This window comes from Vanacampus margaritifer, chromosome 10 (genome assembly GCF_051991255.1).
Source record: "Vanacampus margaritifer isolate UIUO_Vmar chromosome 10, RoL_Vmar_1.0, whole genome shotgun sequence".
Classification (NCBI taxonomy): domain Eukaryota; kingdom Metazoa; phylum Chordata; class Actinopteri; order Syngnathiformes; family Syngnathidae; genus Vanacampus; species Vanacampus margaritifer.
This window is the reverse complement of record NC_135441.1, coordinates 16,265,113-16,282,957: the sequence shown is the minus strand read 5'-3', so window position 1 is coordinate 16,282,957 and position 17,845 is coordinate 16,265,113. Positions and strand designations below refer to the sequence as shown.

The window sequence follows — 17,845 nt, the reverse complement described above, 5'->3', positions numbered from 1 at the left end:
TTTTTTGAAAGATTTCTAACTCATGATTTGATATAGACAATTATTGTGGGGTCAAAATGAACTCACAAGATACTGCGCATTGAAAATAAACAGTACGTGGCGACCAATCACGGATCTGATTCATGTGCAGTAATGTAGTTGACCTTGTCTTTGGCCACGACTCCCCCCACTTCTTTCCTCGCTGTGCAGCTACATTTTGTTCATTCTTCCCCCCCCCTGAGTATTTCTGCCCAAAACTGTCACATGACTGCGGCTGCCGTATTGCGACTGGAGACGCTCTTTAGACCACTTTGTGTCGGGCTGGATTTAAAGCATGAAGAGAAAATAGTCTTTTTTTGTGTGTGTGTTTGTGTCCTTGACCACGAGCAGAGCAACTAGCGCCACATAGTATGCCTCAGCAAACATTCAGTATTGCAGAGTGAGTTGCACTTTAGAGGTGGTGATAATAATGGGTAATTTATTGCATGCGCCTTTTTTTGGGGTTGCTCCTCTGTTTGATTCATGCGCAGTCAGGTGTAACGATGTGGAAACTGGCCAGACTTAAAGGTTTTTGTTTTAGACCAAATCAGTCACAAGTTTGTGGTCTATCTATGCGAACTTCTACAGTCAGCACCTGATTTGGAAATGTTCCATCTGTAAATGATTAATAGATGTATTTTTGTTATATTTTCCTCAACCTGCTGTGTGTCGGTACAGCATGTGGCTTCAACCCCCCAAGCATGACGACTCCCGGATCACTGTGCGTTTATTGGTTTTATCCTACGGGTTTATCTGTGCAGTAATGCTTACTACTGTAAATTGTAATGTCTCCCCAATGGTGACTTACATTAGGGGACGGGGGTGTTTTTATTTGCTGGCAATATATATTTTATATTTAATACAGAGCAGTGATTTAGTTATCATATAAACTTGCCCCACAGAGTTGTTTTAGGAGAATCGTATTTCCTCCAATAGTAGCCTCTACTCCAATGATTCTCAAAGTGTTGAGAATACGACTTGGTTCTGGAACTAGAATGAGCAAAAAAAAAAAAAAAGGTTTGCAAACAAAGACTCTAAATGAATTTTGTTTGTAAATCTAGATTCAGCGAAACAGTATTTAAGAGCAGTGTTTAAGGGAGAGTTTACAGTGTTTAAACTGCTAGCAAGATTGGAATGTAGCCTAACTTTGCTAATCTTCCCCCCAGCCTTGAATTTCTGACCAAAGCCACACCCCTCCCTCAGGAATGTGCATAATAACATCTAATTATGAAATTGATAAATAGTCACAGAGATCGCATATTCAGCTTCAACAAAATCGCAGCACAAGTAATACTAAGCTAGAATTAGCACTGTAAACCAACCGACGCTAGCGATAGCGACTATGTTGGTAGCCTGACTTATTCGTAAGGTAGTGTTATAACAGCAAATGTTTTTGAGTTTTATTTTTGGTTACTTACAATTAATTGCAGTGATTAACTGAGCAATATTACATGTCAACGTGAGGCTGTGAGGTTTGCGCTGCTTGACAAAAGTGTTTTTTTTGGGGGGGGGGGGGGGCAGCGGGGATTGTAAACGCCCTTCAAGTGCAGTATTGATGTTCAAACTGTGCATTATGTTAACAAATTAACCAATTAATTGCATGACTTTAATAGTTAACTCACGATTAGTCACAAAATTGATATCTGTTCTAAATGTACAATATTTTTTTTCTAGGTTTTCATACTCTTGTTAACAAAAGTGGATTTTTTTTTAAACTAATAGAAATAGTTCAAATGAATTTTTGACGTCTATAGCCGTCAATGGCAGTGAATTAGTTAAAGTGGATGACAAAAATATTAAATAAACATTTTAGGACTAAAACCTTTTATTATTGTACTTGGTGAGGTAAGGTAGTTTTTCTTTTGTGATGTAAAAAGTTAGAAAACCGCATCTCTACTGTAATAGAAGTTTATTTTTGCAACTTAAAACGGAAGGACAAGTCAATCCCTCTACACAAAGACTAGTGGTCTTTATTAGAGCTGTGCGATACTTGAAATTTTGGTATCGATCGATACCAAGTAAAACTGGTGCCAATATCGCCGATATTTATACCGATACCAAGTACTTTTAGGTTATTTAGGTTAGATATTTTGGTATTTTAAATCATTTGTCCTATTAGATAACTTTTTTTTCTTCAAATTAGACTTTCTTGTTAAGCTCTTAAACATGCCATTAAAAAATATCCTCAACAGAAACATACCACGGCTGTTATTTCACTTTGCAATGTAATATAATAATCTTCATATTTTTAGTCCCTGTCACTCTTCTGCACTCAAAAAAACATCAGCCACCTAAGCTCCTCTAGTCTTGTCACATTACATAAACGATACTTACATGTTGTGCGACACTAATACCTGGCTCAACTAGTAGTTGGAAAAGCTCAAACCAAGAAAAATATGACTCATTGTCGTATGATGTCATTCACTGTAAAACGGCTGTCATTGGCAGGCCGGCACATGCGCGTGTGCTACAAAGGGATTGTGCGAGGGACCCATGAGAAACCAAAAGAAAGAAAGAAATGTAAAATATTGATACAAGCACTCTGGTATCGATCCGTTACTTATACTCACGTGAGTATCGATTTTATCGATAGTATACTTGGATCGATCTGCACAGCCCTATTTTTTATTCACATGGATGAACATACATCCAATTGCATGTAGTTTAACATTTAATCATTTTAATTCCTGCTGTGTAATGTTTAGGAAGTCACATGCATGTTATTACTCCTATCGCCCAAAGGACAACAACCCATTAATCAAAAGATGAAAAATTTCGAAACTAAGGTTTGGTTAAGTTTGCTTATTAAACTCTGATATCCTGTAACATGAATGTTTTTTTTTTATTAATTTGTCTAAATTCGCCACCAGGTCATGTGATTTTTCAAAGCCACACACAAAAAAACAAAGAAAAACAATAAATGGAAGTAAATGAGGCAGATGAAGCATCAGATTAAGTCTAATTAAGATCCAAATAAGTCTTTAATCACAGGAAATGAACCCTGGTCTAATTGAATTGTGTTTTTGAATTAAATTAGGAGCATTTAGAGGATTTGTCTCTAAAAGTCCGCTTACTGTCTTTCATCATATTTGCCGTTCATCTGTTGTTCAAATTAAACATTCCATAAGATGGTAATGTGACAGCCAACAAAAAGATATATTGAGCAATACTAACAAGACTTTGACATTATGCATTTGTTTTTGCACAGATCAAGAACTACTGGAGGACGTCATAAGTGACGGTGGCTCTTTCACCTCCCACCCAATAGTAAGTGAATGCTTCCAGTGAGAACTTTTGAACACACAGGTGGAGTAAGCAATCACAATTTTTATTTCACTATGAAAAATCAATCCATTCCATTTTCTAGCCTAGCCTATTTCCCCCTTGCGTGTAGCATTCTTAATTTCACAGCCTCACTCCCGAGCTCTCAACCGAGGCTTTCCGCAGCTCTCTCCAATATTCATGTCCTGCTGTTCACACTGCACACGCTCTTTTGTTCTGATCTCCAGCCTCTAATCACTAACAGTGATATTGATGTATTGCATTCACTTGCTGCTCTTGTCCACCCGCAGAGCACTGAGTGTCTTTTTTTTGTCACTGCTGAATGACAATCTGCTCTTTGGAGTAATTGGTCACAAATGTTGAGGGACAAACTTATGATTTGTAAATGACATGCACTCCTTAAAGGCAATGTCATACACGGGTTGAGAGGTCGCTGAGATTTTGGAAAGAAGAGCGTCATAACACAATGGATGGATTTACATAACACACAAGTCCTGGATGTCAAGACAAACCAAACCAGAAAGAAGGAACCGAGCTGAAGTCTTATATATTAGATACATTTTCTTTGTGCTTATGTAAAAAAAAATGCAGGTGACTGCACACGAGTAATGTTTCCAATCTGTAAACACTGTCTATCTACACTGCAAAAAGGACTGTAGAAAATGTAAGAAAAAATATAGCAAATTAAGAAAATTATTACTTCAAATAAGCAAAATTATCTGCCAACAGAACAAATTTTTTTTACCTAAATTTACCTGTAAGATTTTACAAATAAGAAAATGATACTAGGCCCATATCAACCACTGCAGTCTTGAAAATAGTATTTTCAGACTAAAAACAAGTAATGTCGACTTTTTTCAAGCTGTAAAAAATATAACTATTTTCTTAAAATATATGAGGTTTTTTTTTACACTGAGTGTCAAGCAGGGAGGTAACAGGTCCCATTTTCTTTGTCATGACCTAGCCAAGAATTGAACCCACAACCTTCAAGTCTGAGGGTAGGCACTCTACCACTAAAACACTGAGCTGGTAATGAAAGAAGGAAAAATGAGCTTAGTAAATATAACGAAATGAACCATATTGCACTCGTCTTGTATTTTTTTCCCCATTTATCTTATTACTAGAACCCCAGTTCAGGGCCTTTGATGTTGGTTAGTTGTCATCTTAAAATGTGAGAAATGATTGTTTTAATCCTCACAGTACTTAAAACTGGCTGTTAACACTCAATGCCAAGACTGCTTGATCAAATAAGATAATTAAGTAATAAGTATCTGAAAATAAGCACAATGATCTTGCCTGACAATTTCATTTTAAGTAAAAAATAACTTGTCAAATCTAAATAATCAAATTTAGGTTAAATTTAAGATTTTAGTTTTTGTAGTGTATTGAGGTTAGGGACAGCTAGTAGCTACGCTATTAATATTAATGTAGTGATGAAATCAAAATTCTCGCATATGATGTAGTATTCGGGCAAGCTTTTACTGTGAGTCTTCACCACATCTGTCCAAAAATGAAGTGTGTTGAACTTGAGAGACATTTCAGTGTTTTTAAAGTCCCAGCACACACATGAACATCCCGCCCATCACGAGTGTGTGCTGTCGTTACAACAAAGACGTATACCCGGGAGGAGATTGTCATGAAGTTACTTTTTACACCACTCATAAAAGATGCCTGGAGAAGATGAAGGCTTCTTCTTTTCTGAAAACTTGGCTAGTAATAAAACACACACAGATGTGTAGTGAGCCAGAAAAGGGCAACATAGACTGGATATTTTAGATGATGGGGCTGCCATGAATTTTGATGATGGTGTAGTTAGGAAGCAAACATAATTCCAGAATTGGAGGACTGACTGTCCAACCGTGAAATTTCCCGCTGTAAACAATGACCAGGTTACGTTTCAAATATAGCAGATAAAATAAGCGTTGAATCAACTTTATTTGGTAAGACTTTGTTATGCCGACCTTGTAGTTCGTAAAACATTTTGTTTTATCGCACATATTTTTAAATAGTGAAGAGGAATAAAATAATTTTGTCCTCTTTGCGTGTTCCAAAAATGAAGATAGATTTAATGTAAGAAAAATACACCTTTGCAAAAATTATTTTTAATCAATCAGAGATCTCTGGACAGATAACAGCTTCCAATTTCATCACTTAAAAAAAGTGGGATTTCAGAGCGTCAAATGTGCTTCTTCCGGGTGTCGAACGGCTTTTATAGTTTAAGGACCTCCTCTCTTTTATTTGTAGACAAAACATATCTCTGAGTACTTTTCCAGAGCAGATGGCGTAAACAAGGTCAGATTTGGGTGTGTGTTCAGGACTGAATATGTTATATAGTTGAAGGTTCTATTTTTCCCCATAACAAAATCTCACAAACAAGTTGAACCAAATTTACGGTGGCCGTGACTGATGAAGAAAGTAAAGAGTGTGTGTGTGTTATTTCAAAGCAAATTTTGTTTTCAAGACCGAAATGTGCGTGTACAAAATAAAACAAGGAATTTTGGACCAATCAATGTGCACCAGCCCAAGGTCAGACCATACCGAGATCAACACCCTCTGCTCTACTTAGGACACAAAACATTTCGACAAGGTTAATATAAAGAATTGGGATGTTCATAGTGTGTAACAATGGTTAATAAAATAAAATGAAGAATTAAAAATGCTACAATATCTAACAATAGTAGTAATTATTCCATGAAGATTTTGTCCTCAACATACACACTGTTACCAAAACATTTTTAGCTAGCTAAAATAAGCTAAAGCTACATGACTCAGCAGAAATCAAGCTAATTGCTTTACTTGCTGAAAAACTCAAACAAATACCCACATTTAGAAAGTGAGGACCGTTATAGCTGTAGTTCCATGTTTTCTTTTATTTTTCACTTACTGTGAAGCTCGTAACCCACTAAGGGGCAAACATTTACCACGTTAGCAAATGTTGATTTCGCATCAGGTTTCACTCACGTTCACAACGTTTCCTAAATGTTCTCTAAATATTCTTTTACACAGTTTTAATGTTTTTTTTTGTCGCAAGGAAATTGTGAACATAATCAAAGTTTACCCTTACGCGAGTGCACATTCGCTATGTTCGCCAACACTCGTTAACATTCACCCCTTAAGTGGGATACGAGCTAGGATAGCATTCGGCTGTCTGAATACTTTTGCCCATATTGTGTACTGTGATCCATGAATATCCGATCAGACAAACACTCTCGCACGCCTTGTGAATTGCTCTTCCTGCGTATTGTGGCGCAGATCGTTATTCTGCATCCTTCAAGCGAGACAGTAAAGCTAAGCCACAATGAGACACACTTTAGAAATAGCTCTGAGCTTCTTTTACACTGCTGGCGTCTATAAAGTTCAACCTTGATGGAGACGGGAGGCCATGGAAGCAGACTGGCGGGTAAAAAAGTGACGTACATCAGGGGTACTACTGGGTTGGGAGTGGAAAGGGAGAATAAAGGATAGAGTTTGGGTTGTAAAAAAAGCCTCTGGCGTTCTTGATCACAATGGAGTGAGAAAATTAACCTTAAATCCTGGGGAGAATTGAAAGAGCCTGAAGGACAATGGGGAAGCGAGGGACTAAAGCAGGAATAGCCCCTCACTCGGTGTGAAATGAACCACGTGAAACATTAATCTCATTCATACACTGCTCTATTTTATGTCCTTGAACTTATGTGAACATTTCTTGAGAAGGTTTTAATTATGTTACCAAATTTAGACTGACAGACTTAGTGTTATATTACATTATTTAAATACTAGTACGGTGATATTGCAAAACTTGCAACTCACCTGCTAAAATATATATAAATACTTAGATGTGTGGTGCACAGGTGTCGACCGGAAGGATCCAGCCTGCCACGTAATTTTACGAGGCTCGCAAAGGCCTGAATATGTAATGAGTCAATAGGATGCATTTACTTCCCATCTTTCTTCCTGAATTTGAAGCAGCATTTGAAGAGAACAGCAAACCGAAAAGAATTTCTGTTCACTTTTTTCTCAAAAGATAATTGAATTAAAAATATATATTTTCGTTACTATACTATTTTTTTAAATCTACAATACTCTATATATAAATAGGGATACCTCTTGAGTAATCACAGATACCTCTAGTACTTTTGATACATATAATAATAATAATAATATATAATAATAAAAAAGATTAATATATCTTTCCTTAAAATTGCATGAAATTAATACTTGCACATTATTTCAGGTTGTTTTTTTTACTTCACCTTATGAAAACATAAAAAAAAAGAATGAAAAAAAGCCACTCACACAATTGGAGTTGTTCTTGTTATAGGCCACATTAATTATACAAACGTTTTTTTAAATGACTAATGTTGGTTCTTGGTATTGTTCCGCCTCACAAAAACCTGGCATTTGAACAGGGGTGTGTAGACTTTTTATATCCACTGTAACTGCATTGTAGCCCTTGATTAAAAACAAAACAAAAAAAAACAGATCAGACTCTCCTGTTCTAGTGCTAAAAATAGCACTTGTTATAATTCTACATCTAAAAATGAATGAATCAAATTAAGTGACAGCCTATCTTGTTTTTGGGCTGTTGCTGAGGTGACTTAGCACAGCCAACATGTTTCGTGGCTACTTTCACGTTAGTGGGATTCTGTTGTCCAGCAACATCATGACTGGGAATTTTCCCACAGCCAAAGATTTAAACTTGCTAAAAGGCCAAGTGGTACTTGATTTACGAAAAGTATTTTATTGACTTTAATTGCTTTTTGCTTTGGATAAATGTATTGTCAAAGTGATGGGATTTTATGTACAATGGATTACTTCGACTGAAAGACTATATGTGTGCAAGCCTCTGCTCTATAACGAATAAATTAAAGTTGATATGGATATGGATATGGAACTTGAACCCAAAAAAATCTGCAGTAGAATTATAATACATAAATCTTGAATTTTGGAGCTATAATTACAGTGGGGACCATCTTGCCACTTGTGCTCCCATTTCTTGGGAAATGCATATACATATTTCACTGTTACGATGCCAAGTTTGGTGATTTGAGCTTCCAGCATATACAAACATGATATTCTGCCCCTTAATGGTTGCAGAAGTCTCCAGACATCCTCATGCTTTATTCATTCCCTCCCCTCAGCAAATAACAGCATGTGTTGCTTTTGTCCTCCAGCCCGATGATCAGATGAGCCTTTTTGCCGTCATGCTCTACGACTTCCAGGACAGGAAGTTCTTCCCGCAGGACCGCACGAGGGACGAATCCAAACAGGAAGTCAGAGATGTGGAGAACTATCTCATCAGGTAGGGAATGAAGAAGGTGGCGACTATCCCAGCTGACTTCAGGCGAGCGGCGGAGAATGATCGTCAGCCGATTGCAAGGCACATACTGTATAGCCAAAACAAGTATTGATCCTCACATTTTCAATTTGGAGTCTTCAATTAAACGAACGTGTATTTTTTGGGATGTAGGAGAAAGTCAGAGTACCCGCATAAAACTGCATACACTCGCTGGAGACATGAGAGCTCCTGGCGTCACTCACTAATTATATGACATAGGTCGTGCTGCGCCTTATAAGATGCTTTGCCACCATCTTTCTGCTACGGATACAGGAAGGAGAAGAACTTTTCAAAAGTAGTAATTGATGGTAGACTTGCAAAGTGATGCCTCTGAGCTACCGTAGTGTACTTGCTTCAAAATGTGTGCACCTGTATTCTATTAGTTCACCACTAGATGGCAATAAATTCTACACATTGTCCCTTTAAGCACTGAACTTATTTACTTACAATTAAATAATAATAATAATAATTATTATTATATTTTTATTTCATTGTACTGTATATAATATATATATATATTTTTTTATTTAACTTAAAAAATTTTTTTTTTAAAATGTAATTACAATTCATTAAATTGTTATTAATTTATTGTATAATATATATTTTAATTAAAAAAATATTATTATTAAATAATTGTTTACTTACTAAATAAATACTATCACCATTTATATATATATATATATATATATATATATATATATATATGTATATATATATATATATATATATATATATATATATATATATATATATATATATATATATGTATATAGCCTTCCAACTGACCAAAAGAAAATAGTTTTTTTTTTGTCTCCTAAATTGCAGCTTTTGTGATATTACATCATGATGTTGATTTGAATTTGATTAACTCATTCACTGCCATTGACGGCTATAGACGTCAAAAATTCATTTTTTTTTTTTTTACCACTTCTGTTAACAAGAGTATGAAAACCTAGGAAAAAAATTATTGTACATTTAGAACAGATATCAAATTTGTGATTAATTGTAAGTTAACTATTGAAGTCATGCGATTAATTACTTAAATTAATTAAAAGCCTGATGCCCCTCATTTTTCACAATCCCCCCCCCAAAAAAAATATTATTAAAATTTTTTCTAGGTTTTCATACTCTTGTCAACAAAAGTGGAAAAAAATGTTAATCTAATATAAATAGTTAAAATGAATTTTTGACGATTATAGGCGTCAATGGCAGTGAATGAGTTAATCATTGAGTCCCAGTAAAGATGACCAATTGCAAAAAAGAAAAGAAAAAAAAGAACACTCTAACTGTATACTGTACTGTATGTTGTTTTCAGGTCTAAAACAAAGCTGGAAGCCTCACTGGCCCGATATAGAATCAAACGTGACCTTTCATCTATTGACTGCATCCTGCCTGAGAGTGTGAAGGTGAAGCAGGAGAGATCCAACAGGCTTCCACTTTATGCATGGGTCAACACACTCAGGAGCAGGTCAGCACCACGTGCACACGCACACACATACTCATGCACTCCCGCTGAGGAGTTGAATAGTACTAAGTAACTCTCCTTTTGCCACTGCATGCAGACTTTGGAGTTTCCTTATATTTTATAGCCCAGGTGTCCAGCTGACACCCAATTAAACTGCCTGTGTGTGTCGGGGTGGGTGAGTGTATGTGGCTGTGTTACAATATACAAAGGTGTCTTCTGGACAGGGTTGATGCACTCAGGTGTAAATCGCCCCAGTGAGGACAGATTCAATCAGCAGCTACCCTCAGCCAGCTCTGAGATCGGAAAGGTCACACCTGGGATGTGTGCCAATATGTGTGCGTCTCTTAATATTTTTGACAGCACATAAGACAGATATAAAGTCCTTTTAAAAAGCCACAGAGCATTTCTATTGTGGTATATATCACTCTGGAATTAGAGGGCAATTTAGGCAGCAACATTTTTTAAAAGTGGCGGCTGTGGACTCATCTCGACTGATTTCACAACAAGCAACAGTTTGGCAGCTAGAAAGCAATTTCTCTAAAAAGAGGTCTCAAGATGTAGTTTGTTGCAAATTAAACGTAAAACAAAGAGAATTACATGTCGTGTACTTGAAACATGCTAACAAATCAAATTGATAGTTGTAATTACAGAAGAAAAGTTGGACCAACCCGTAGCCAGATAATATAACAATATTATAATTATTATTATTTTTACAGTATTAATAATAATAATAACAATAATAATAAATTAATGTATATATTTTTTAATTTAATTCAATTATTTTTCTACACTCTAAAAACAGTTGGGTCAAAGGAAACCCAACTTTGAGTCAAAAAATTGGTCTTTTAGTGTAAAACAACTCATAAATATTCGTCAGATCCTTTACTTGGGTTATTTTGTATAAAACAACCCAAAAAGTTGGGTCAAATTGACCCATAAAGTGGATTGGTCAATCTTTGAGTGGGTGGCGGCTGGAACAGTTTGTGTTTTTGTGAGAAAAACGACCCATAAAGTGTATTTTGTACACCGCCCATCTTTTCCTCACCCCCATGTATACTTCGCTTCCAGTCTGGATGAAGTCCAAAGTGTGCTGACGAGTGCGGGCCTCTCCCAGGTGAATTCGGTCAAGCAGTTGGAGGGGCAGACCTTCTGCCAGGATCCCAACTGTGAGGATGTGCTGGTATTCCCCGCTCAAATGAAAGCAAGGCTGGATTCCACCAAGCTGCTTCACAACCGTAAACTCATCATGCAGGTTCAATGCACGCACACGCACACGAGGATTTTGCAGCCTGGCATCAGTGTCCCCTGATATTTATAGCTTATGTCTCAAACTGATTACAAAGCGGCATGCAATCCCTCATGCCAACCAAGATGAGTTTGCCCGGAAACTACTGTAATATTTCACATCACTTCCTCACATCATATCATGCTTCAATTTGAGCCTTAACAAATCTCCTGTCACATTTGTGTGCGTCACTACAATACAGTTGTTTCATTCCCAACATGTATACATTTCTCAACTGCAAAAAAACTATTAATCACAGCTCCTTGTTGATATTTGTTACATGTGATGATTCTCCATCATGTTTTTGTGGGGGGGGGGGGGGGGTGTTTAATGTCAGAGATCATCGAACTATTATTTCCTATCAAAATATAAGATTTTGACAGTAACTGGGTCATTCCAAAAAAAGGAATTTTTTTTCCCCACCATACATTTAAATGTCAAATAATCCATGCACATGCATTTGTGTAAATTATAGTTGTCCTGAGACAAAATGTTACTGTAAATGGCTTATTTTTCTCTCTCTCTTGTCCCTTTTTGCTTTTTTAAATGTTGTCCTTGTAATTGTTAAAACATTTTGTTTGATCCAAGACATGTTGGAAATATAAATAGTTACGTTCTGAAGTTGCATCTCTCAACTTACACGCAGCCAAAACTTTATTAGCCAGCTAGTGGAACAGAAAAAAGTGAGCTACATGACTCAACAGAAAATATTTAAAATGTATTAAGGTGTGATGGAGTGTTTCACCCATACCAACTGAACCCAAAGTATTTCAATGTTATTATTTAGCCATGTTTGTTCTTGACCAATTAGCATAGCAGCTATCGTATGCTAGCTAGCATGTACTATTAATGCTAACATTAGCGCAGCAAAAATACTAGTAAATATGACAAAATAATATAAAAAAGATAGAGTTGAAGTTTGAGAGAATCAAATAACAAGATGTTTTCATATTAACAAAATAAATAAAGTTCGACTTTTTTTAAAATGTTGTTGCCCAACTCTGGAATGACGCTCTAATACAATCTGACTCTCTTTCTCTGTTTGAATTCCACTATTATACAGTTTTCCTGTTTATTTATTTTAACTTTACTCATGTCTCACTGGTTCTGTATCTGTTTGCAGGACAAGTCTTGCAGCTTGGCGCCGAACGTGGCGATCTCCCTGCTACCAGACGACGGGGACGTCCTCATAGTGGGCAGTTTCTCTGCCCTCACTGTCTCCCACATGGCTTCACTCATTCAGGAGAAACATAAAGCCAATGACAAGTCCAAAGTCCTTGCTTGTGTCAGTGGTCTTACAGACGCTCAGAGGGAAGCGATGCAGCAAGCCATCGTCCTCATGGGCTGCAAGAGTAGGCATGAGCTGTCTTGCCAGTAGTTAGTAGCTAGTTAATTTATTCTGATCAATGTGTAGGCAATTTATTCTTACCAAGAACATATTGGCTTCTTGATTACCTGACTTGTTTGGCATCATTATACAGATATTAAATCATATATTTTTATTCACACTCAGCTTGCACATTCAAACAATATATAATTCATATGAACTTCTGTCTGATGGGTGTGCAAGCAAGAATACCAAGTGTGTGGCAATTGGGTGTATCTGCCCATCATTTTTAGCAGTGCATTTAAAGCTTGCGACGGCAAACCCGAAAAACTGCTCAGCAAGGCCAGGAAAAGCAGAATTTAAATAAGTTTTGTTAAATGTGATACGGCATGACTCCTTCTTGTGACTGTCTCCAAATTAAAGTAATTTTGTCCCTTTGCTGTCTTTGCATAATTTTTTAGATGTGAAGCTGATAAACGAGGTGTTCCAGTCTCTCACCAGTAGCGACAAACGTCTCGCAAAAGTGCGTCTTATCCTGTTGACTCCCAACTGCTCCTTGTCTGCAGTCAGCAATCCGCTTGAATTCATGCTACAAGAGAACAGAGGCACTTTAGAGTGTGCAGGTGTGTGTGTGTTTTTCTTCATAAATCACATCACACTGAACCAAAAAAGTAATTTTCTATGTTTGTTACATTCAGACGCCGGCTTGCTGCAGGACTTGTCCCAGGGTTCTGTGGCCCAGAGCAAGCTGGAAGCCCTGATAGCACAACAGAGGGAAGATATTGATCATGCATTAAAGTGTGAGTGTCGTAACCGGCTTGTTATCATGCTGAGACACACACACTGACACAAAAGCACCACATGCATGAGCTCTGTGTGGAGCCTAGCTCACCTCTCTGACTGAGTGCCTAATTACCTAATCTCATACTAATAGAGCAAGCATATGCTGTTCCTAGGAGATTGTCTGTCCTTAATTAGATATGTAAATTTTGGTCAGCATCCATGTTTCATTGTGCATGTATTGCACAATCTAAGAGCCAGTATAAGAGTTGTATCAAAAAATGCTGCTCTATGACACTGTAAGGGACGTATTGATTGAACAACATTTTTATTGTTGTGGTTGTCGGGCATTCATTATCTCAGAAAATTAATTCAGTTTGTACACAGTAAAGGAAATTAAAGTGGATTTAAGAGAAGATTAAATCTATTTTTGCTGTGATTCTTCGTCAGCTGAGGAAAACTGGAAAAGAGGAAAACTGAAATGTTGAAAAATGTTTAAAAAAAGGACATAAAGCACAGTCTAACTGTTCACATGGGTGAAGTTTTCTTTCTTTTGGTATTTTGCTAAATTAGAGCAGATAAAAGAAGGCATTTGCACTGTTGTGTGGGAGGGAACACAGCCAACTCCCAGCCAATCGAAGCGGCTCCCTTCATTAATCCATTTAAATTCAGTGTAGAAAGAGGCGGGCGTGGGTTGTCTATATGGCAGAAGGACTTATTCGAGACCATGCAGGATATCGTTGCTCGTAAACAACGTTTACATAACATTAAACATGACTTTCACTTGAGTGCATCTGACCCACGCTCATTTGTTACATTCAAATTGTTTTTTTTGTGTCAGTAATAAAGCAGTCTCTTTTCTTTTGCAGCCATGAAAGCAGCTGCTCGCATCCTGCTACCATCGATCAACCCGCCCTAACATTTCTGCTTGTCTAGATACTTTCTAATGGGGCTGTTAATTAATGTTCGCTGTGTATTGAGTGCCTCAGTCCAGTTGAATCAATGGTCTCATTTCAGTGTGTCATGCTCAAATATCAACTTCCGTATGCCCCTAATGTCTTTCTAAACACAAATACCAAAATGTTTCCATCACACATTTCAGTTTTTGACGGCCTTTTAAGTCAATAGAATGGACTCAGTTTAAGAAAAGGAGTGTTGTTTAGAACTCACAAGGATAAAGAATATTCTGAGGAGTTACAAAAATGTACAAAAATGACAGTGGTGCCCTTGAGATAGGAGCGCCTTGACTCGTGAGTTTTTTTTAAAAATTTTTTTTAGATTTGTGCCATCACTTGGTCAAGTTTTTGTCTTGAGATACGAACTAAAAATCCTCTGTGATTTGCTGAAAAACAATTTGGTTTTTCATCGTTATCTGGTGTCGTCTTGTCAACGAGCCGAGTTGAAGTGAGCTGAGGAATTTCATTCAGTTCTTTGCTGCCAACTTTTATTTAGAAACCTTTTTAGGAACGTATCAGTTACTTGTAGATTTTTGCAGCAGGGCGTGTTAAAACTGCTAGCAAGATTTGAAAGTAGCCTCTCTTTACTAATGATTGACATGTCATCAGTCACGCCCCTTTTGTCTCTGATTGGTTGTTGTTCCTCATTCCATAATCCTAAATTTGTAAACACATTCCAATGAATACATTCAACCATGCATCCACTCATCGGGCTAATTTGCATAAATAATGCATGTTGTTGTATTTTTTATAGTTCCCAAAGTTTTGTCAGTTGTTTACGCAACCTGCTCGTCACACGCAGAGGAGAACGAGGATGTGGTGACCAGGGCCATCGAGCAGGCCAACGTGCTGCCGCAGCAGGAATGGCTGCTCGGAAAAAACGAGTTGAGGTCAGTCCGGGTTCGCGAGCAGACTCTCTGCATGTGTCGCCGTCTCTCTCCTTCAGAATGTGTTTGCTGTGCTGTCAGCCTGCTGAGGTCTTCGCCTCCCTCCAGGTAGACTTCTGTCAAAATCTCATAACACCTCCAGCATGAACTGAAAGGTGCAACCGCTTGCTTTTAAAAGGCAGTGGAAAGGGCGGAATACACATCTCTAGTCAGATTCACTTTTTCGAAATATGATTACACTATTTATACTGTATTTATTTATATTAGTTTTGCTTGACTTTCTTGAAGTTGGCAGTACATAAATGTGGAAATTTTCTTTTTTGTAGACTGACTCCTCAGATGTCCTTTTGCGGGCGGGAAATGCCAAAGGCTGCATTGAATAAAACAAAACTTTTGTTTTTGTGATCGATTCAACTGACTTTCTACACACAGGCAGCATTTCTTGTAGAACTTGAAAACACCTTAACAGCACTTTTAGACTATAAATTTGGCATGCTAGTAGAATAGCTACATATGTTACGAGTGAGGCAAAACTTTAGGACCTTAAGCTGGATCTCAAAGATATCCAATAAATGCTAAAACGGCTTTCTATATTGACCATTTGCACCGACGTCACGTGATCACACCTATGACGGACGGCGGAAGGAAATTATTTTTGAATGGAAGTGGATGTGACCCGGAGCGACTTAGTGACTGTAATTTTACAAGTCCAGTGTCCCCGAGGGGAGCGTTCCCATGAGGGCTGTGATGTCACGTGAAAAAGGTCAATAGCATCTTCCGAGCCTACAGTAGTTGTTCTACTAGTATGCTAATTGCTAAAGATGTCAAACTAGTGTGAGGTTTTTCTTAAAGGGGAAATCAACCCCACCCCCCAAAAAATCTTTACAATAACATGTTCTGTGCAGCCCCACCAGTCTAAATTTAGTATTCTGATTAATATTGCTATAGCTGTTTTTATCAACATCAGAAGGCGACCATTTTGCCACTTGAAAATGACATCACAGTTGCTCAGGTCTTAGGTGACAACCAATCACAGCTCAGCTTCAGAAAACTGGTGAGCTGTGATTGGTTGTTGCCTGAGCCCTGAGCAACTGTGATGTCACCTTCAGTCGACAGCAAGTGGCAAAATGGCCGCCCCCTCAGATGGATAAATATGGCTGGCTTTTGCTGCATAACTCATATTCCATATATAGCCTAATATGTGTATTTTTTTCAAAATGTTGTGCGTGCAAAAAGTAAGTGTAGTTTTATTCTAGAATAAAACTCCTACTTTAACTTTTAACTCCTCCTCCTTTGCGTTTTCTTCATCAAGACAAAACCAAGCCCTGTATAATTCTCCAGACCGTGCAGGAGGTCGTGAAACGCAAATAGGAAACGACTCCTTCTTCAGATTGGAGCCATCTGAGCTGACTAATGGTTGCTTCCTGGCTCTTCTCATCAGAGAAGTGAGAGTAAAGGTAAACATCTTTTAGAAAAGAACACAATGCCTTTTTGTTTTCTCATTTACAATGAGATTGAAAGCAGCTCCTGCTTCACATTTGAACAAAGTAAAAAAAAATATATATATTTTTTTTATGAGAGTGTTCAACAGGGAGCTTGAAACTGAACTGTCTGTTTCCACCACATTTCCACATGTTCCCTCAGAAACATGTCATATGCATATATTTTTTAATGATATTATGAATGTGTTTTGGTGTAGGAATCATGATGAGGTTAGATTCATTTGCCCAGGTTCAATCAGCGAGGAAGAGTGAGATGTGTGATGATTTCTGCTAAGAAGGGGAGTGGTAAGAAAAATGAATCAACGACTGTAGGAGGGCATTGTCCTGGTGGCCTTATGCAGCACAATCACGTACTGTGTGGGGGGATGTGAGGAGGTAATGAAAGACGTTGGAGTGAGGGAGGCTGAAGCATGTCTTCGAGTTGATAGTTTGAGACATTAACGAGGGATGTTGTAAAAAAGAATGCTGTGATCCACAATGAGTTTCCCAAAGTCTGATGAAGCTTTTATTTGATCAACACCAGTAATTGAGAGTTTATTGATACTCTTATTGCCTCATAAAGCTGCTCCCAACCATTCTGTTTAAGACAAAATCAATTTCTGCATATATACGTTTTATCCTGATTTGCCTCAGACTGCGAATTGGGCAGCAATTGAAATATTTTTGTTTTGAGGCTTGCATCTCAACAGCTCTGTCATCTATTGCTAAAATATGACTCAGGAAGTCGTCTGGTAACAAGACAAAAATAAAACAACATAGACTATTATTTGTTTGTTATACAAAATAAAAAGGTTTGGATATTGAACAGCCACTCCCAGTTGACGTTTACATAAAACAAGGACAATTACATGTTTTTCAAACAACCACAAAGCTTTTATTGCCTTGATGAAAAATGCAAAACTATTATAACCCTGACACCCAGTCAACCAAGTCGCACCTGCACCTTGAAGGAGCAGCATAATGGCCTCTGAATGTAAGCAACATTTTTTGCAATCTATTTATTATGTCATTACTGGATATTTTTGT

The 17,845-nt window shown here is 37.4% G+C and overlaps 1 protein-coding gene across 1 annotated transcript in view; it reads left to right on the top strand.

The window, feature by feature from the left end:
• The window catches only part of LOC144058996 (putative methyltransferase NSUN7), a 28,923-nt gene that overhangs the window by 4,725 nt on the left and 6,353 nt on the right, over window positions 1–17,845 (top strand). Inside the window, exons 3-11 of the mRNA XM_077577742.1 lie at window positions 3,227–3,285; window positions 8,454–8,581; window positions 9,933–10,085; window positions 11,151–11,334; window positions 12,491–12,719; window positions 13,156–13,299; window positions 13,393–13,494; window positions 15,185–15,320; window positions 16,630–16,774. Of these exons, the coding sequence (XP_077433868.1) occupies window positions 3,227–3,285; window positions 8,454–8,581; window positions 9,933–10,085; window positions 11,151–11,334; window positions 12,491–12,719; window positions 13,156–13,299; window positions 13,393–13,494; window positions 15,185–15,320; window positions 16,630–16,774 (1,280 nt within the window). The remainder of the gene's footprint in view (window positions 1–3,226; window positions 3,286–8,453; window positions 8,582–9,932; window positions 10,086–11,150; window positions 11,335–12,490; window positions 12,720–13,155; window positions 13,300–13,392; window positions 13,495–15,184; window positions 15,321–16,629; window positions 16,775–17,845) is intronic.